This window comes from Lycorma delicatula, chromosome 1 (genome assembly GCF_047948215.1).
Source record: "Lycorma delicatula isolate Av1 chromosome 1, ASM4794821v1, whole genome shotgun sequence".
NCBI classification, from domain to species: Eukaryota; Metazoa; Arthropoda; class Insecta; order Hemiptera; family Fulgoridae; genus Lycorma; species Lycorma delicatula.
The window spans coordinates 204,832,035-204,852,803 of record NC_134455.1 but is presented as its reverse complement, the minus strand read 5'-3'; the positions used below and the strand labels follow the sequence as shown (position 1 = coordinate 204,852,803).

The 20,769-nt window shown below is 33.1% G+C and overlaps 1 protein-coding gene and 1 pseudogene across 1 annotated transcript in view; one reads left to right on the top strand and one right to left on the bottom strand.

Annotated features, from left to right (window-relative positions):
• LOC142327658 (beta-mannosidase-like) overlaps positions 1 to 20,769 on the bottom strand; it is a 103,393-nt gene that overhangs the window by 58,399 nt on the left and 24,225 nt on the right. Inside the window, exons 4-5 of the mRNA XM_075370883.1 lie at positions 10,797 to 10,996; positions 5,062 to 5,341 (exon numbers count right to left, since the gene is read on the bottom strand). Of these exons, the coding sequence (XP_075226998.1) occupies positions 5,062 to 5,341; positions 10,797 to 10,996 (480 nt within the window). The remainder of the gene's footprint in view (positions 1 to 5,061; positions 5,342 to 10,796; positions 10,997 to 20,769) is intronic.
• Positions 13,724 to 19,737, top strand: LOC142318517 (uncharacterized; annotated as a pseudogene).

The following is a 20,769-nucleotide window of genomic DNA, read 5'->3' as shown; positions in this document are numbered from 1 at the left end:
TTTATAAAAATCTGATTTGAACACCACATACACATCTGATGTGGAATTCCTTGTAGATCTATTAAATTACACATACACATATTTTTTTAAATGAAAATTACATAAATTTTATTTCATTAATAACTTACGATATTTTCTCATTTGTTTTTACTGTTATTATTGAATTATTTATTGTAAAAATGTTTTACTACCAGAGGCTAATAATTATTAATAAATCAATATATTTAAATTAAAAAAAACAAAAGGGGATGAAGTCAGATTCAAACCGATGTGCCTACCCATTGTAAAATCCTAATAATTTATTAACTAAAATTTTATTTGGCTATAACTCTGGAACCAATGAAAATAAGTATCACTTATATAGTTGAAAAGCTCTCAATGAGGGCTTATTAATGCAGTTAAAAAAAAATCCAAAATCCAAATTTTTTGGATTTTGGGCTATTTTGGACACTTTTTGTCCAGTCAATTGGAATCAAAAGAGGAGGTGCACAACTAGATGTTACAACAGTCCTAACTCCAAAATTTCAAAAACCTACGGCTAATCGTTTTTGAGTTATGAGAGATACATCCGTACGTACAGACGTCACAACAAAACTAGTCAAAATGGATATTTTGGTTGAAATCGGAAAATAAAAATTTTTGTGATCTTTACTAAATGCTTCCTTTACTTTGTATAAGGAGGTAGAAATTACTATTTTTATTACCTTTTATTATGCTGTGGAGGGATCATGTGGAAACTTATAGAAGGTCTAATCACTTCCATAAATATTTCATCTTAAAAGAATATATTTCAGGCATGGTTTATGGTTTACAATTAACCTCCAAAATAATTAAACATGTTTTATACAAGTTCCTGTTAATGTAAGCTTTATTAAAACTTTATAGTTGTTATATGATGAACAGCTTCTAGAAATATGTTACTACATATTTGATAAAAATACATTTAAGCTTTTATCCATATATCTAAATAATAATTAATGTTCTTAAATGCAATTAACTTTCTCAAATGGAATCATCAATTTTTTTCTAATTGCTAAGTCTCAGTATTTTCACAACTTAAGGGTTCTGTGGGAATAAGGAGAGGGAGCTCAGACTTCGTTGACACAATTATTTTTTAACTTGCATTAAAAAATAGAAGTTTTGAAAAAAATGGTTTAAGTACAAAATATTTACTTCGATTAAATGAATCTGAGAAATTTAATTAGTTTATTTGTGAAATTTGTTTCAGTTATAAAATAACTTGGAAAAAAAAGTTTGATTATGACAAATTGTAATTTTTTTTAATGGAAAGATCTAAGAGATATAGATTGTCTGAATTATCAACAGTACTGAAAATTTGATGTAAAGTTTCTACTGGTTCCAAGAAACAGAACACTTTGAAAAAGAATGGATTAATATCCAAATATTTCAATTTTTAATCAAAGGGGCTACAGGCCCTCTAAATACAAGGGAAGTTAGATAACAAACGTTTTTTAGATAGAATATATTAGAAAAAAGATGATCAAAATCGCAATATTTGATTTGTAATTGTAATATGGTTCCTCATATTTTTCTTTACAAAGGTAATAAAATTACAGAAGTTTAAATTTTGCTATATTTCAATTGTTTTTAATGAAGGGGCTAGGGGTCTTAACTTCTAGGACACCATTGCACATTTTGCTATTTTCTGACAGTAAATTGAATGTGTTCACATTCAATTTAAACACTGCAAAATGTAATTTTTTCTCCAAATGTGATTTGGGGGCAGGATTAGAGGCATTAAAGGTGTCTGAAATCTTTCCACACTAAATGATGGTGTGCTTCTGGACCAGAAGAATCAGATTTTATAGCCTAGTTGTATTTTGGTTTCATTACAATCAGACTTTAGTCTTCACATATACATTATTACTATGAAGAAATATACATTATTACTAATATACATTGTTACTATATATATTATTACTTATCATATTACTAAGAGAATCAAAGTGGAAGAAATGGAGGTATGGGAAAATTACACACATTCTGAAAGAAATAAGCTTTAAAGCAATGTAGGAAGGTTTTCTCTATTGGTTCTGCAGTACTTGACATTACCCTGTTCAAAAAAACTCGTGCCTTTGTATCATAATATTAGAAGGAACATATGGTTTCATCAAGGTAGTAGTAATATATAATTACCTATTCATAAAAGCAGAAGATATTATTACCAAAAACATCTGTAGCAAAGAACAATTTCTGTTAACTTTAATTTTGTTCCTGAGAGCAGATTGTGTTGAGAGGAATATGTATACAAAAACCTATTTTATATGTATTTATTTTAGTAATTACTAATTTTATAAAATAGATATTAAATGTCAATGCTAATTGTGAGTATTCACAATCAGTGATTAGAAGAGAGAAATATTTATTTAATTTAAATCAAGATTGGAAATATAATCAATTGTCTTTTGGTGTTATGGGATCTCTGACTTTTTTGACATATCATAAAATTTTTTTTAAGTTTCAGTAAATGAGAGTAAGAAAATTAAGAGTGTGAGGGTGGACTACATGGCTAAAAATTTTGATATCAAAGTTTTTGCTGGCTGCTAAGAAACGTAAAAATCTGGAAAAGAAGGAATTGAAAATTTCAGGTTTTTGATTCTAATTTAAGGGAACTAGAGATCCTTGAGCAAGGAGGGCTATGCTCTTGGACATCATTCTTTTTCTTTAGAAGGTAAAACATATTTTTAAAAAGTACAGTTTCAATGTTGCAACATTAACATTTTTGTTAATGAAGGGGTTAGGAGCATAAGATTCTTGGAGGTAAAAAGCTTGAACTTCTTCTGCTAAATGATTTTTAGTGTTCTTTTTTTTTAAATAGAACACATTTTGCAAAAGAAAATGTTAAATATTGCAAAGCTTAAACCTTTGTTAATTTAGAAGTAAAGACCTGTGGGTAGAAGAGGCTAGATCTCCTGTATGCTATTTTTTATATTCTTCTGGAAGTATATTGTATTTTAATTAAGATAAATTTGAATACTGTAATATTTCAATTTTTTATGAGTAAACAGGAGATCCATGGAAAGTGTGACTTTAAAATATTTCCACCTTTGGTATGATGGTTCTGTTTCATAGAATCAGATTTCAACATTTGGTGAAAGTGAGATGAATGGTTTCCTCATCAGTCAGATTTATTTTTAATTTTTGTATTATTAATCTTATGGGGACACCAAAGGTGGAAAAACTGAGGGTTTACTAGAAAGGGGTAACATAATTGCTATGTAGCTTATGACGTTTGGAAAGGAGTAAGCTTTATAAAACGCTTCATAAATTAGAGTAGTTAAGGGATTCTTCATATCAGCAAAGTAGTTTTGGAGAATACTCTGTACAAAGAAAATTTGTGTCATTATAACAGTATAGTGATAAAGATATATTTAAATATAATTAAATTGCATATAATTAAGTTATAAATATATGTACTTTATAAATCAGATAATACAGATCTTGGATATTTTTCTTGCATCATTTATATGAATATTAGTATTTTCTTTTTTTCTTGTAACATTTCTATGAATACTGGTAGTACATGACCAACAACACATGGGTGAAACCAAGTACTCCTGATAGTAAATTTTTAAAATGAGATAAGTCAAACTAATAAAGTAAAAATATAAAATTTAAAAAAATGCCAAATTATTTTGACAGATGTTTACATGTAAACATTTACAAAAGTTAAAAAATTACACAAAACTATTAACAAACATGGATTTTAAAATTTTAATTTTTTTTTTTATTTGACTCATGTAATTTTAAAAATATACTATTTTTTATGAAATAATTAATGATGTAGGAACCCAAAAGATGCATTTTTTAATATAAAATAAGAATTTATCATTAAGGCACTTCATTAAATTTGTACTACTTAGATGAAATCATTAATATTATCAAACAGCAGTGATATCTGTAACAAAATTTTATAATTATATGCATTGTGTATGTATAATATATTATAAATATATTGTATTATGTGTAATATTATCTAAAAGACTGACTCTGAAATAATTGAAACTTATTAAATTTCAAAATGCAATAAGATTATTGTATACCAGATAGTGTTTGTGAGAGAATCTTTAATCTAGAAACTCTGAAAGAAAGAAACTTAATTCTATTAGTAGTAGGTGGTGATTTTAGGTTGAGAATTGTTAGTCTAAATTTACACCTTATGATGAAATAGTTTCAGTCTTTCATAATAACGAATTTCATATAGTTATGGATTTAGTAAAAAATTACTGTCAATAATTTATGTTAATAATGTATTTTCTATAATTAATAATAAAAAAAAAACAAAACAACATTCTGAGATTACATACTTTTTTTAGCTGGAGACATAGATGTAGTACAAATAAATCATACATTTTTTCACTTTTATACCAGATAAACAAGTATTACATTTTAAATCTGTTCTTGATCACTTAACCGTTTTAGTAAAAATATAAATAAAAATGATTAAACAAAAAAGTTAGTTATTGGAATGAACAAATCCATGAGTTAAAAATTTGTTAGTGTCAAAAGAGTCACAAAAACAGTGACTGTGTGATGTCACAAAGCAATGTGTCAAGGATTTGAGACTTTTTAACACTGAATAGTTTTAACAATTCAAATTCCTCTGCAGCCATTTCTTACAGCACACAAATCAGACTACAGACTAGTTATTATCTTACTTTTATGTAATTTTTTTAATTTTACTGACTCTGGGTGACCAAGTTGAGCTAAAGGTTATCTTAAACCTTTCTCTACTATTCGTTATTGATGTTAAATAACATTTCTATGGAATTCCATTTAAAAACAAATTTCATTTTTTCAATAAAACTTTATTTTATCACAGATTCTGATGTCATATGATAACTGCAAAACATTGGGATTAAAGATTTAATCATAATTACCAATGGGAAAGATGTTTAATTATTTCTTTTTTCTAAAAAATACATTTTTTTTTATACACACAATGAGTAAAAAGTAAAACAGATATATAAATAGAAAAAGGTATTATCAAACTTATTCATTACAGTACTGTTATTAATACAAATTTTCTGAAAATTTTACCTCTTGTATATATAATTCATTAATTGTAAAACTGGCTTCTCCTTCTTCATTTGAGATGATGTGAATGTCCGCTGGTTCATAATCAAATTTGACTTCCTGTATTCTTTTATTTGCTAATGTTACATATATTTTAACATTAGCTTGTACTGTGAATGTTTTTTTTGGTGCTGTGTCCAAATAAATAGTTGCTAAGACTTCCCAAGTGTCCATAATTTTTTCTGTAGCAATACTAATAGTTCGGATTATTATTTTATCGTATGCTTCAAGATTAACAGGTTTCCTATTTCAGAAACAGATAGACATTATACTGAAAAATTGTTATCAGTACTAAACATTAATTTTCAGAAATATGTTTAGTTCAAGAAAACAAAAGAACAAAAGAACAAAATTTTGTCTAAAACACACACACACACACACACCTCATTTTGGGTGGACCTCATGTAGGGTTGTCGACCATATAGAGGTCACCCGATGCTACAAGTGTCAGGGCTTTGGTCATACCTTTCTCCGCTGCAGTCGGAGATGTGTGGTCACTGTACTCTTCCGGGGACAGGGCAGCCAATTGCCCTGCCAAGTCTACGCCTGCCAAGTGCAGCTCTTGTACCTTGGTGAAAGGCAGCGATGCTGGACAGGGGTTGGGGGTAGACAGTGCAGAGCATATGATATTGTACAGGCGAGAGCTGTAAAAAAACAACTTATGGTGACGCCTGAATTCGGAGAAGCCTTTGAGGACAGAATCCACCATGTTGAATGCTTGCGCCTGGGGCAGTTGAATCTGTATCATGCTCGGGCGGCCACCAGTGAAGCCATGAGGCTCCTTGAGGAGTACAACCTCGAGGTCCTCTTGGTCCAGGAGCCATACGCGGTCGGGGGCGGGTGGTCGGCTTCCACGGTGTGGATGTTATTCATTCTGGTGAGGGACGGCCGCTCTCCATGGTCGTGGTTAGCTCAGATTCATTGGGTGTCTGTTGGATGCCCCAATGGTTGGATAAGCAATTCACCGTCATGCGAGTCGTGAGGGGTACGCTCGATGTCGTACTAGTGTCGGGATACTTCCAGCTTGACTGGAGTATCAATGATTTGCTGGCGAAGTTGGGCAGGATTCTGGACGGTCTCCCGGGCACCAGAGTGTTGGTTGCTCTGGACGCTAATGCCAAGTCTTCCGCCTGGGGTTCACCGCTCACCAACCACAGAGGCGTTGGTCTCAAACAGTTCGTGGAAGCCAGGAACCTCTACTTGATTAATGATGCAGAACAACCGCCAACTTTCTCTTCCGAACTGGGAGAAAGTTACATCGACGTCACTTTGGTGACGGCCGATTAGCTACAAAGTACAACTAGTTGAACTGTCTGGCCCGACAGTGTGACTGTCTAGCAGTGTGAGCGATCATAGGCCTATAGCCTATAAATCCTTTACGGAGGCGGTCTAAGAGCTCCAGATTCGGGTCGCTATAATCTAAGGGGCCTGGATCAGCACAGGCTGCGGCGCGAGAGCGCAGCTGCCTTGCAGGGGTTGAAATTACGCATGCAACAGAGACAGGAGGTGGAATTGATGGCTGAACAATTCGGCCAGACCATCAAGACTTATTGCGATAGAGTCCTACGACGGTCTCAGCCATGGACGGACCCTTAGGTGATGGCCAGTCCGCTGATCGGGGAGTGCCTAGAGCGGTCATGACCGCTGCTTCCGGGGAGCCGCCTGTTAAACACAGGCGGAAACCCGAGAAAAAGTGGTGGTTCTCTGAACATAGCGTGCTGCGCGCAAATTAGGTCCGCTAGGAGAAGATACCTGCTGGTTTTGGAACGGCTCTGAGAAAACATCGATATGAATTCGCTTCTAAGTCGAGGCCAGTATGGCTTCATGAAAGGGGTTGACACCGATTGCATCTTAAATGCTCTTACCGAGGTGGAAAGCGCCGACTGTAAATATGTTTTGGCAATTTTCATTGACATAGAGGCAGCATTTCCTTCCTTGTGTTGGAGTTCTGTCTTCTGTAAGTTGGAACGCCGAAATGTTCCCGTAGCCCTGCAGGCCGTAGTACGTAGCTAATCGTACAGCTCTGTTTAAAGATGCGCACCTAGCTGTGGAAAAATCCGTCACCAGGGGAAGCCCGCAGGGTTCCGTTCTCGGTCTCCTGCTGTGGAACTTGGTATTTAACGGGTTTCTGGGTTTGACATTCCCAGAAGGGGTCACGGCCCAGGCTTTCGCTGATGACTGTCTCCTTTTAGTTTTCGTGGTAATTCACGACTGCAGCTGGACAATCGAGCGCAAGCGGCCTTGTCAACCGCTGAGAGCTGGTTGGACATTAAAAATTTAAAGATTTCTGTGCTCAAGAAAAAGTTTATGCTTCTCAAGGGAGCAGACAAATTATTGTACAGTTGAAACCCTTACATTAAGTATAAAGGCTGTGTAATCAGCTGAGTGAGAGTTCATAAGTACCTAAGTGTTTTGTTTGATGAGAAGTTGGTGTTTAGCAACCACATTAGGCATGTAATGGCGGAAGCCATCTCAGTAGCACTTAGGCGGACTGCTCGGAAGGACTTTGGGTTGTTTGGCCGTCAAACGTACGAGGTGTACATTTGACACCTCGTATATGGTGTACCGAGGTGTCTTCGAAAGCATGACCACTTACGCGGTGCACGTTTGGGCACATAGGTTGGATATGAATAGAGCACTTATTCAGAATTTAAGTAGTACCCAGTGCTGAGTCTCATTTGTATGCACTGGAGTTTTTAAAACAACCTCCTACGAGGTTACCCCCCGTATTGGGAAAGGCTCTCCCAATCGATTTAGTGGTGAAAGTTCGAACAGCCATGTGGAGATTGTGAAGAGGCCGGGAGGCCGAGGTATTTGGGATGCAGTTTCGAGCCGGGCCAGTACCGTAACGGAACGGTGATCACAATGCATCGGATCTAAATTTTGGGACACGTAAGCTGGTGGTGTGTCACTGCACTTAGTCCGCTCATGCTGTTAGGTAAGCTCTAGGAGCTATGTAGGACACTGGTCACAAAACTGTTTCGTGGCTCAGCAGCCATTTGTGGCACAGACATTCAGTCTGTTACTTTAAGGTGACAGAATGGGGTTGTGGCGGAAGAAATGTCAAGCAAACCAATACCTATGAATCTCTTTTTGGGAGATGTCAAGATTGCATCTGATTGGGAAAGTTCTGGAACTCATTAGTGATAAGAGTTGTGACAGATTAAATTAGTTTCTTTAAAGGTTCATAAGTAGCTTAACTGGTGAGTTACCTTTAGGATTATTCCCTCTTTTTATCACCAAAAAATAAACTATAAAAAAGCTGGATGAACTATTTGAAACAATCAAATATTTTACTGATGATGGAAAAAGAACAATATTTTAATATAAAAAAATTGAGTAGAGAGGGTAAGGGGTTTCACAATTTGATATGTTGTATTTTTAACTTATTTTTGGTAGTAGGATGTATCTTAAGAAAGAAATATTTGATGAAATATTTGTACTACTAAGCGAGTATAGTAAAGTAAGTTCAGTTAATGGTCAACATGCATAATTGCTTTACTTAAAATTATTTTTATTTGTTTTAATTTGAATTTTAAATTTTGATTTTTAATTTAATTTTTTGCCTTAATGTTATATTTTTACAAGTGTAAAAATTGTTATAATTTAATTTTAATTAATTCTCCATATTTTAAATTTTGTCTTAATTTTTAATTTAACTGAATAAAAGTTAAATTCTTAAAAGAGAAAGATTAAATGTTTTAAATTTTAAATAGATTTTTAAATAAAATGAATAAATGCATGGTAAATTATTATACTAATTTTGTTATGTAATTTGAGATGTATACATGAATATGTAATGCAGCTGATGATGCAAGTAAATCGCAAAAGCGCTCCTGCATAAAGTAAGTCATCCTACTTTATTTATTCTGTACATTGGTTGATCTAATAAAATAAAATAAATATATTGTATTTAAGAATTACTATAAAATAAAATAAATATAATCATAGGAGTATGATTCTTAAATACAGAGGAGTATGTTTCTTAAAAGAATTGATTTTAAAAAATATATATATATTTTTTAAAGAATTGTTAAAAAACAGACAAACATTTTTGTTGAAATGAGGGAGAAATTGAGTAGAAGGCTTGGGGAGAAGAGGTTGCTTGAACCTATATGGAATCAAGATTTCTATCTCTGATAGTAAAAAATATTTCGAAAAAGAATGACTTGAATTACTGTTTCAATTCTTTCATGTTAATTTTGGCAGAACCTCTTGGTTAGAATGGTCAGGACTCTTTTCAAACCTTGTGATTTACTTTCCAGTCACTAAGAATTTGAATCTACCCAGAGTTTGGTTGACAGAATAAGTGGCTTTCTCAATGAAAGATACTTTTTATTAATATTATACTTTTATTAATATTAACTACTTTAATATACTTTTTATTAATATTTATTATTGTTAAAGCATAAGAGATGAATGGACAATGAGATTTAGTAGAGTTTAATTTTTGGTATAGTCCTATACTGAACAACAGCTGATGCATTAATTTATATGTATTATTATGGTACTTATACATCTGTTGCAGGCACTCTTATTTTGATAAATCATGGTTTTTTAAATGACATTTCATGTTTTTTTATTGAGTATATGTTAAAATTAAGCTATTGTTAAGATAAAAAGAATTCTAATTGAATTCTGAATTAGTAGGGATGTATTCTGACATTACATGAATGCTGCTGTGAATTAATTTATTAAATAGAAAACAAAAGTTAATTCACTGCCAGTAAACTACATATTGAATAATAATAAGCAGTTAAATATTGTTTGATGTTTGTTTCTATGAATAATAAAAACTGAGTTTTGTAATGATAATAGGGATAAATTATAACATTTTGTCATTTTATTCAACTACTACAAATAAAAACATGCATTTTAGCAGATTATCATGTTAAATTTATTCATTAAACTTATTTTCAATTTATAAAACCTAGATCCTTGAATTAAAACTCTCCATACAATATCTCTAAACTGACATTTTTTTTTTGCTAAACATCTTGAGTAAAAAGTTGGCATCATCCATACTTATTGTTGAAAATGTTGTAGATCTGTTAAATTTGTATTATGCTACTTACACATATTTAAATGATCAGCTACAGTGAGTTACAACATGTTCAGTCCCTAAAAATAATATCTGTACAAGAATATTTACCATTTTTTAACTCTGTTTAATACTGAACTTTGTGGCAATTGTTATTCAACAACTAATTTCCAGAGATATTCACCCAAGTATTAGGCACCTGATAGCAAATCATTTAAAAATATTCTGCACCAAAAAGCAAAAATTGTTAATGAACAACTGAATGGTTAATGCTATTTCCCCAATTTTCTAAATCGTAAAAAAGCAGAAATTCTGCATGTTGATAGATTTTAACTATCATATATTCTATCACTACGATAGAATCTTTAATGATGAACAGTAAAAATGTTCCAATCCCTAAAAAGCCAATTGTCAGAGATGTGCTTGTTTCAAATATACATAATAAGAGTCTAAATACTGTTCACAGTTTCTTTTACAACAAAAAATTTGTCCCATTACATTAATTTATTAATGATAAATGAAATAAGATATTATCAGTCACTTTAGAATAATATATACTAAAGAATAATTTCATATAAAAGAAACATTTACATGATTACTTTTAATATATCACAATCATTAGTTTAAAAAATTAAGAAAGGTTAGATAGATTACTGACCATATTCCAACTGATGGGAATGCAGGACCCCAGTCCCATGCAAATGATGCTTGCATCTTTCGTAGAAAATTTACATGACATTCACCTTGATACTCTGATGGAGTGCATGATGGTGGTATTTTATATTTAGAAGCTGCACTTAGATTATCTGCAGCAGTAATTGGTGATTGAAATTTGACTTGTAGATCATTTTTTCCTTGCTGTAAAATTACAATTTGTGGAATTAAATTAAATGTTGACTTTTGTTAAATATTTTATAACAAAAATCAATTGTAATTTATGAAAGGTTGTATTTTGAAGTAAAAAAAAATTATTTAGTCAACAATATTTTAAAGTACGGAGTTCTGAAGTCATGTAAATTGTTTTTCTCCTGATCAACGTAACAAAATCAGGTTAAACTTCAGTTAAAAGTACAGTTAAAAACTACCATGTTTCCAACATTAATTTTGAGAAAGTGGTTTATTTGTTTTTATGACTAAATTTCTATATAAAATGATTCACTTTCTAAAAGTTCTATTGAAAGTGAGTAAAATCATAAATTGCAGCCAGTATAATCTGGTTTATCTCTTATTATAAACATTACTAAAACTTTTATGATAATATTTCTGTGTTGTTCAGTTTGATAAAATTTGTGTTTATTCTAATCAACCTGCAAGTCTGAAATTAATTCACTGAGCAGCTTAGTAGCATGAAGAACAATTTTCATCTAATTTAAAAGTGAGTTATAAAACTTTTAAATCATTTAAAATTTTTCCTGGTTTAAATTCAAATTTAATTAGAAAAAATATATATATATAAATTTCTCCTAAATATAAATTCTTCAAAATAAAATAAAACTAAACCCTAAAAAAATTAACTTGAACCTGAGGGCATGTAACACATCACTCCTTGCCACACAGGAGATCGCAATTTAAAATATATTTTATTGTTTGCAAAAATATGTAAGATATATACCTCAATAAGCAAATGATGGAATATCCATTAACACACAAGAAGTTACACAGATATTCAATAACATGAAGATTTTTTTTTTAACATTGATTTTAACATGAACAGGCCACCGGATAGAGGGAACAAGGAAAATTTTATAAATACCTACTGGAATACAGCAATCCTACTGGAATTATAGGCTACTGGAATACAGCAATTCTAGATAAAGGAGAGATTACAAATAACTTCTAGACCAGAGTAAAGAAAGTCCTATACACTGGGCTCCATGCCCGCAATAAGATCAAAGCGCTGAATTCTTATGCTGTGGCTGTGATATTATACAGTCTGGAAATTTTAGTCTGGACTAAGTCTGAACTGGATGCATTGATTCGAATGGTTAGGACACCACTTGCACACAATTTTTGTACACTGTGCTAGAAGCTCCGTTGAGAGATTCTACCCATCGTGGAAAGTAGGAGGCTGTGGGAACTTGGATGTTAAAAACTTGTGCTGTAGTTAGATTGACAAGTTGAGAAATTACTTCTATAAAAGAGCAGAGGAGTCGCCTGCATCAATCTGTTATGACAGCAGATGAATCTTTAACACCCCTAAACCTGATAAATACACAGTACAACCCATGTATAAAAATACCAAGAATACCAAGAAAAATATCAAGAATACCAGAATCAAAGCCTGGGTAAGTAAAGAGCTCCATGGACGATTCTCAGTTTACTTGAAGAATGGAGACATATATCAAAGGGCAAGTTATATAAGGCTGAATGAGACAGTATTTTTGCGGAGATGGAAGTATTCATGTTAGCAATTCAAGATCAGGTAGTTTCCACATCTTGAAACACATCATGTGGAAACACATCTTGAAAGAAGTTGAGCTGGGCACAGACAAATGCCGGATGTGTGGGCGGTTTGTGGAAAATGTAGATCAAATAGTAAGTGTGTGTCTTGTACTAGCCCTAAGGAAATAGACAAGGAGGCACGACTATTTCACAGGAGTGATTCATCAACAACTTTTGTACAGTAACAGGATAATAAATGTATTGAAGCCATACTATGCATATAAGACAGGAACGATAATTGAAACTGAAAATATCAAACTTTACTGAAACAGAATGCTAAGAAGGGATAGGACCATAAGTCATAATAAGCCAGATATTGTATATGTGGCTAGGAAGAGAAAAATCATGCTTCTTGTGGATGTAACTGTGCCACTGATAAACAATCTCACGAAATGAGATTGCTAGAAGAGAGAGATATTTACTGCTCACAGATGAGATAAAAGAAATGTGGCATCAGAATGTAGTTAAGGTAGTACCAATAGTGATAGGTGCTATGGGAGAAATCCCTATAAATCTCAAATGCCTTACGCAACTGGATAATGTGATAACTCTCCGCCAGAAGATAGTGATTTTAGAAACAATAAATATTATTGCCTAATAATATCACATGCCTATGTGATTAGTGGTCAACACAATTGTAAAATAGAAAAGTTATCATCATGATTTCTTCCAAGAAGCTTGTTGAAACATTACTAAGTCCAGTCATCAATTTGTAGTGACTGTGAAAACCAATAATAATAATAATTATAATAATAATAATTATAATAATAATAATTATAATAATAATAATAATAATTATTATTATTATTAATAACAACAACAACAATAATAATAATTCTATATGAAGTTGCTTTCCCCCCATCAAGCGCATTCGCAGATGGTAGATGGGGAAGAATACTAGACAGATATGCTGGGTAAATAGGAAATAAAATACCATTTGCAGATCAAAAAAGGCAGCGCTCGTTTGATAACACACCGTAACCTACGGTGGAACCAACTGTGCTAATAAGTGAATGACTCTACATTAGTGAGTTGCAAACAACAGCCTCAAGGCGCACCCTGTTGTAATTGTATGCCCCAGCCTCATTACGTGTGGGCTCTGCTGCAGTGGTCTAAATTTTTCTTAGTGTTTGTGAGATTTGAATGGTAGTTGAAGAAGAAACAAATCTCAGAATTGAGGGGCCTCTTAAAAACCCTCCTTCAGTAAAGTCTTCCTGGCAGGGTGAAGAAAAGAAAGACAACAGTTGTGGATCCGGATCAGCTCTTCCAAACACATACCACTTCCAAACACATTGTACCACTACCTTATTATCAAAAAAAGAGAAGAATATTGAGACAGTCTGTTCTTTTTTGGTTGAGAAGTCAATTAATGCTTGTGCCAGATCTGCTGTTAAAAATATTAGGAAAACATTAGCTGGTCTGCTTATGGAAAAACTTACAGATCTTCAAAATAAGAGTCTAGGAGAAATGAGAAAAATCAGTAACATTGACGTTGTAGTGAATCCCCACAACAACCCTGACCACCACCAAGGGTGCTGTCACCTGCCAAGATTTGTTGAATTGCAGTGCAGAGGAAATCGTTCAAGAACTAGCTTCTCAAAGAGTCATCGCCTGTAAGAAACTCACAATGAAATGAGACAGACAACTAATTCCCTCTGCATCTCATGAGCTAACTTTTAATTGACTGTCTTACAGAAAAGATAAAAGATATATATACAGGTTAAGTGTTCGAACTTGCGTACCTCCACCAATGAAGTGCTTTCAGCGTCTATGCTTTGGACACACCATTTTGAAATGTGTCTTTGTGGGAAATCTATGCATGGTGATGAACCTTGCTTGAAATTGATGAAGTGTGTCAACTGTGGAGGACAGCATTTATCAAGTTGTGGTACTGCCCAACATACATACAGGAAGTAGCAATACAAGAGGTGAATGCTCGTAGAAAGTCAGCTATCTCAAGGCCAAAAGAGTCATCTATCCAAATAACCCAGTAAAGCTAAATTACGTTCTGGCAGCCAAAACTCATCCTCAACTACTCACATAGTAAAAAAACTAATGTCATTAGTAACGAATTTCATTGAAAAATTCTTAGCAGAGATTTACAAACAGAACAGCACAGAGCAAGATACAGGTGTGTCAAAGAATTATAACAACACCATACGATTCACACAACCCCCCCCCTCGCCCTACAATAGAGGCGGAATCACCACATGTGACTGCACGGCACTCATCCAATAAGAGCTACGTGACATCAGGTAAGTACCGCCGACTGCAACATTCTTCCAGTTACCCCGGGAGAATTTCATAATACAAAAAAAAGGGTAAAAAACCTGTCTCTGTCAATCTCAGTGCAAGCTCTGGTTCAGAGCTAGGATTGATCATCAGTGCCAGTGATCACTCTAATCTTAGTGACATTGCAAATGCGAGTGAACCAAGGTGAAAAAAGAAAATCTGGCGGAAAGGAAAACCGAGAAAGTGAGTGTTTGCCTCATAATGTCACATTCTGTATTACATACCAATAATGGAGAACATTCTTCAATGGAATATAAATGGCTGTGCTTCACACTATTGTGAACTGAAGATCCTCCTGGTTAAGCATACACCTTTGTTCGTGTGTCTTCAAGAAATGCACTTTAAGCCAGATGAACATTTTAATTTGAGAGAATTTTAGTCGTTTTGTTGAGATGTGCGACCCATATCAGATCTAAAGAAGTTGCTATATTCACTAGTAACACACATGCTGCGAGGAATCTTCCACTCACTACTCCTCTGCAAGGAGTAACAATATCTGTACATCAACCTCTGAAGTTGACAGTTTGCTCCCTTTATTTACCAGACCCCTCATGGTGAAATGAAGATCTTCAAGACTTAATCAAACAATTACCTCCTCCATTTTTCATAACAGGAGACTTCAATGTTCACAGTTTGATCTGGGGATGCAGTGGTACTAACAACACTGGATCCAGAATCGAGAATCTACTCCTCGACAACGACCTAATGCTTTTAAACTACGATGGAGCAAGCATATATTTCTGCGCTGGCGGATGTGCATTCTTGGCCATAGATCTTTCAATCTGTGGTTCAAATTTCACCCCACAATTATGATGGACAGTGCTTCCAGATCTGTTCGGAAGCGATCACTTTATGCTACTGAATAGTCAGATAGCCCAAAGAACACTATGTGCTCAACGAGTTGTTGGGGGTTTAGACCATGCTGATTGGTCAGGATTCAATATCAGCATACTATCCGTGGACATCGGTGGTAACGTGGAAGAAGACGTAACGAATTTCATTTCCTCTATCCCTCCTCTATCAGATCTGCTGCAGCGCAATTCATACCAAAGGCACGTGGTCGTCCACCCAGAATCCTGGTGCCATGGTGGAAAGGGGAGATCACAGAGGCAATAAGAGCAAAAAGAAGCTCTTTAGGTATAAACGTAGGCCAACTGATGATAATAAAGTTATTTTCAAGCGTCTTCGAGCCGTTGCGGTTAGATGCGAAACGATCTAGCTGGGAGAAATACATATCAGCAATACAAAGATATACTCCAGTCACGGATGTATGGAGGAGAATCCGAACACTTGCAGTCAAATCAGTATTCAATTTACACGTATAGAGCACAAGAGGAATTAATCTGCAATGCAGTAGAAAATGCTAATGCTCTTGCTACATAGTATGCTCACATTAGTAAATCAGTTAGCTATCCAGAAGCTTTCCTTTTGAAACAGCAAGAAGCAGAATGAGATCTTAATTTTAACAAAACTCAGATTATGCCTACAATGCAACATTCACGATGAGCGAATTGCAATCTACCATCTAAGCTGCTGAAGACACGACGGCAGGATTAGATAATATTCCTTACAGTATACTGCATCGACTACCAAACACAGTACTGACCAGATTACTAAGTATGTATAATAATATTTGGATGCCGCGAAACTATCCCAAGGTTTGAAAAGAAGCTATGGTCATTCCCTTCTTGAAATCTGGCAAAGATCCCCTGAAAATGGAAAACTACCGTCCCGTGTCTTTAACATGGTGTTAGGAAAATTACTGGAAAAAATGGTCAACTTCCGGCTCACATAGTATCTTGAAAAACACAACCTCTTACAAGTAAACCATTTTGGGTATCGTCGACATCATTTCACCACTGATCAATTGGTCTATATAGAAAATGCCATTCAAAATTCTTTCGTCCAGAGGAAACACATATCGCTCTGTTCTTCGATCTATTGAAAGCGTTTGATAAAACTTGGAGGTTTAACATTCACAGATGACTGCGTGCAACACATAATTGAAGAATGCAATTTAGATACCAACCTCAAATCCAGATATGGGCTGAAAAGCAATATCACAGAAGACCTTGCAAATGATCACATGGCAGTGGACTGAACCATCAAGTTTCTAAGAGCTGTAAACCTTTCCTTGTAGTACAGTGAAATCTCCTTATTCGCGCTTCCCGTATTCACAATTTTGTTATTCGCAGTGCAATATTTTGTGATGTCTTCTATATTCGCGGCTAAAATTTTCCGTATTTGTGTACATTACATTATGTAGTGACATTAAGAAATAAAAATATTAAAAAGTTTAATGGCGCAGGTAGTATGGACGTGAAGAAGTAGAAGATACAATCCCTGGAAAACAGTTAAATGTCAAAATGCTTACCGATTAAACTATCTCATGATCTTATCCAATTTTTTATAGTTACTGATCCATCTTTGAATAGAAGCTTAATCTTTAAGTGAAAAATTGAAGCTGCCATGAAAGAATACACAGAACTTCAAACGGATTTAAAAACAAAAGCGAGACAAGGAAAAATTACAAATTTTTGTAAATGCAATCCAGAATACTGTAGATTAGTTTTGTAAATTTCCTTTAGAGTAATTCTAGTTTTAGTACTGTAGTGCTGCTTTCTTGACTTTTTTGGGCGATTGTCGAGTACGATTTGAACATGTAATACCGTTTGCTAATACAGTACATACTGTATGTACTGTAGTGTGTTTTAAAATCAAACAGTTCGGTATGTGTTTACGAGTAAATTAGGAAATATACTGTATTTTCTTAAATATTTTTTGTGTAGCGTACCTATGTACTGTACTAAACCATTGATTATAATTAATGTTGTTGTCTGTATTTGATCAATAACATCGCCGTAAGTAAGTACACATGATTTTTTTTCATTTTATATAGAACCTAACTATTCTTCCTTAAATGAGTATTAGTTCTGTTCTATATTCGCGGCATTTTTATGGTCTCTAACGCCCGCGAATAAAGAGATTTTACTGTATATAAAAAACTGTAGTTAGAATTAATTCAGTGATTGAATGAAATAAACAGGCTATAGCCCTTAGATGCCAAGCCTCAAAAAAATAAAAATAAATAAAAACATATATATATATATATATATATACATATAAATTACATTACTAGAATAGTATTATAGAATTGTATAATAGATGATGCATTACATTCCATACGCCACGTGTGTTGCTTATCCCTAGTTTCCAGGAAACCCTCCCCCCGTGAGAAAGAATGTAATGCAGCTGCAACCTATGCTTCCTTATTCTTAATGTAATAATTATGCAGTTCTACACCAAGACACATTCCATGAACATCGTTTTAGAGATCCAGGCCAGACTCTCATGGTGTAAAGATGTCTTAAGCTTGGAACTCGTGCGATACTATATCATCCTATTATGTATTGTTAGCATGTACGCATAACTTACATTTGAATTGTATAATTATTATTTGCTTGAATATCAAAGAAGATTGTATGATACATTGTGTTTTTAAATAAAATGAATATTTTTTAAAAGCGCATAATCGTTGTGTAGGTGGACGATTACCTACACTGGCGCAGTAGGTAGGACCCTTCAAATTGTATTAGCGAATATGATATCAATTTCGATTTCAATCGTTAGTGAACTAACTAAACTACGGACTAAATAGAAGTCATCTCGAGAAGTTAATGAGTATAACTTCTTCGATCTTCAACATGGTGCAACGGACGACGAGAGTAAGAGAATATTATTCGTCGGAGTCCAAATCGAAGTCAGCAATCGACGTAGTCTAGAAAGCTACCTGATCCATTCAATCATTAAATTACAGCGACGTAGAAGAGAGGACATCTCTACAAGCTGTTCCAGTCGGCAGAATTAGCGAACATAATCCTGATCGACTGCAATCCGCCATCGAAGTCACGACGAATCGACGATGGCAACAATAAATCGAAGACAACCCGATCACCATGTATATAATTTTAAAAGTAGTACTGTAAATAAGAAAAACATTTAAATAGTGTATAAGAAATATTTCTTTAATTTTTATTATTTATAACTGTGTGTAATATACAACATATTGAACATTTAATAATATTCAATAGTTGGCATACAGGTTTTGAAAAATAATTTTTTGGATATGGTACCTGCATTTACAGGAGACCATTAATAATAAATCATTTCATTACTTTATGTGATAAATTAGTAGGGAAATTTTATGTCACCAGTAATCCGGACGACTTTCAAAATGAATATTTATTTTCCATGATTTTTTCTGAAATAAAATCCCCTGCATTACAATTAGTAATTGGATCTAATTGTTATAAATGGAATGATGCTAGACAAGTATTTTATTAAATGGTTATCTCGACAAAAGAGATTGTTTTACGTTAAAATTAGAATTAGCTGAATTAAAACAGGAGAATTAGTGCAACTCCTTTTAATTTTTATGAACGTATACAAAAATTATTAAATTTGCAAATAGGATGTTTTACAAATAAAGAGGCAGTAATACCAAATGTTTTAATTGTATATGTAAAGTAGTTAGCGTAAAGAGTATTATTAAGAGGCTTAATTGAACAGATAGGTTCGCTAATATGAACAAAAATCCTAATTCTTTAGAAGAAGCACTAAGCATGTTAACTAACGATTTTCAGTTTAAAATGAATAAGTATAATTATAATAATAATCGATCTGTAAGAAAGTTGCTCAGATCCGAAATCCGAATACCTATAAATAAATACCAGACACCAAGATACCCCAGTTGTTACAAAAATTATGTTCCTAAAACCCCAAGCTTCCAAAGAGCACCTTTTAATAGACAACCTTATGTCTACGCAGCCCAATTATTATCAAAACACTCCCTTCCAATATCCTAATCAACGACCATCATTTAAACAAACACAAGAAGTACCGATGAGTATAAATACAAGAAATTCGGTAGAACCTCCGAATAAACACCCGAAACTATATCAACTGGCGAGTAATAGACCCAGAAATGAAAGATTAAATAACATTTACAATAATATTACTAAACAGATGGGTTGAGCTAATTTAAGAAATAATAATAATAAAAAATTAATAGACAAGTAAATCTAAATCAGGTGACTATATTAAAAATAGGAACAAAAAATCATTAGACCCTAGGAAAAATATTTTTGAAAAAGTAAATAGAATTAATTCCGATAATGTTGAAGATGAAGACAATGAAGTAAAAAATTTTAATTTGCCAAAAGAAACTATTTTAGGAGATATTGAGATTAGTAATTGTTTTCACAAGTTTGAAGATGAGAATAATAAATTAGGTAATGAATTAGACCAAGAAACGGTCTCGCATTCCGTTTATCTAACAAATAATATTAATCTCCCAAGTAAGTTTAATTTAGAAGACGAAAATAATGAGTTAATGAAGAATTTTTAACCGATCCTTTTTTATGGGATACGAGCCTGGGAACAGATCAATAAATACAAATTTTTATATGGGTAAAGACCCTACTTTAAAATTATTAAAATCAATGGATGATACTGAACAATTAAATGATCATAATAACTGGCCAATGTATTGTAATAATAATAATAATACAAAGACAAATGATAGTAAAAAAATTAAAATTAAAAAGGAAAAATAAGGCTGCTAGGAAAAAGAAAAATAATTTTAATAAGGATATTAAAAATAATGAAATGCAGGATAACACGAATAATAATTTAATAAATTAAAATTTTAAATTAAAATTAAAGGATTCTAATACAAATAATAAAGTGAAGACAGAACACACAGCTGTTAATAGTAAAACTATACATCAGAAAGAAGCATGTACTACACGTAACATTAAAATTTCTGTAGAAAAAAAATCATAATAGTAATGAAAAATGTATACAATTGCTGAGTAATAATTTTAAGAGTAATAAAG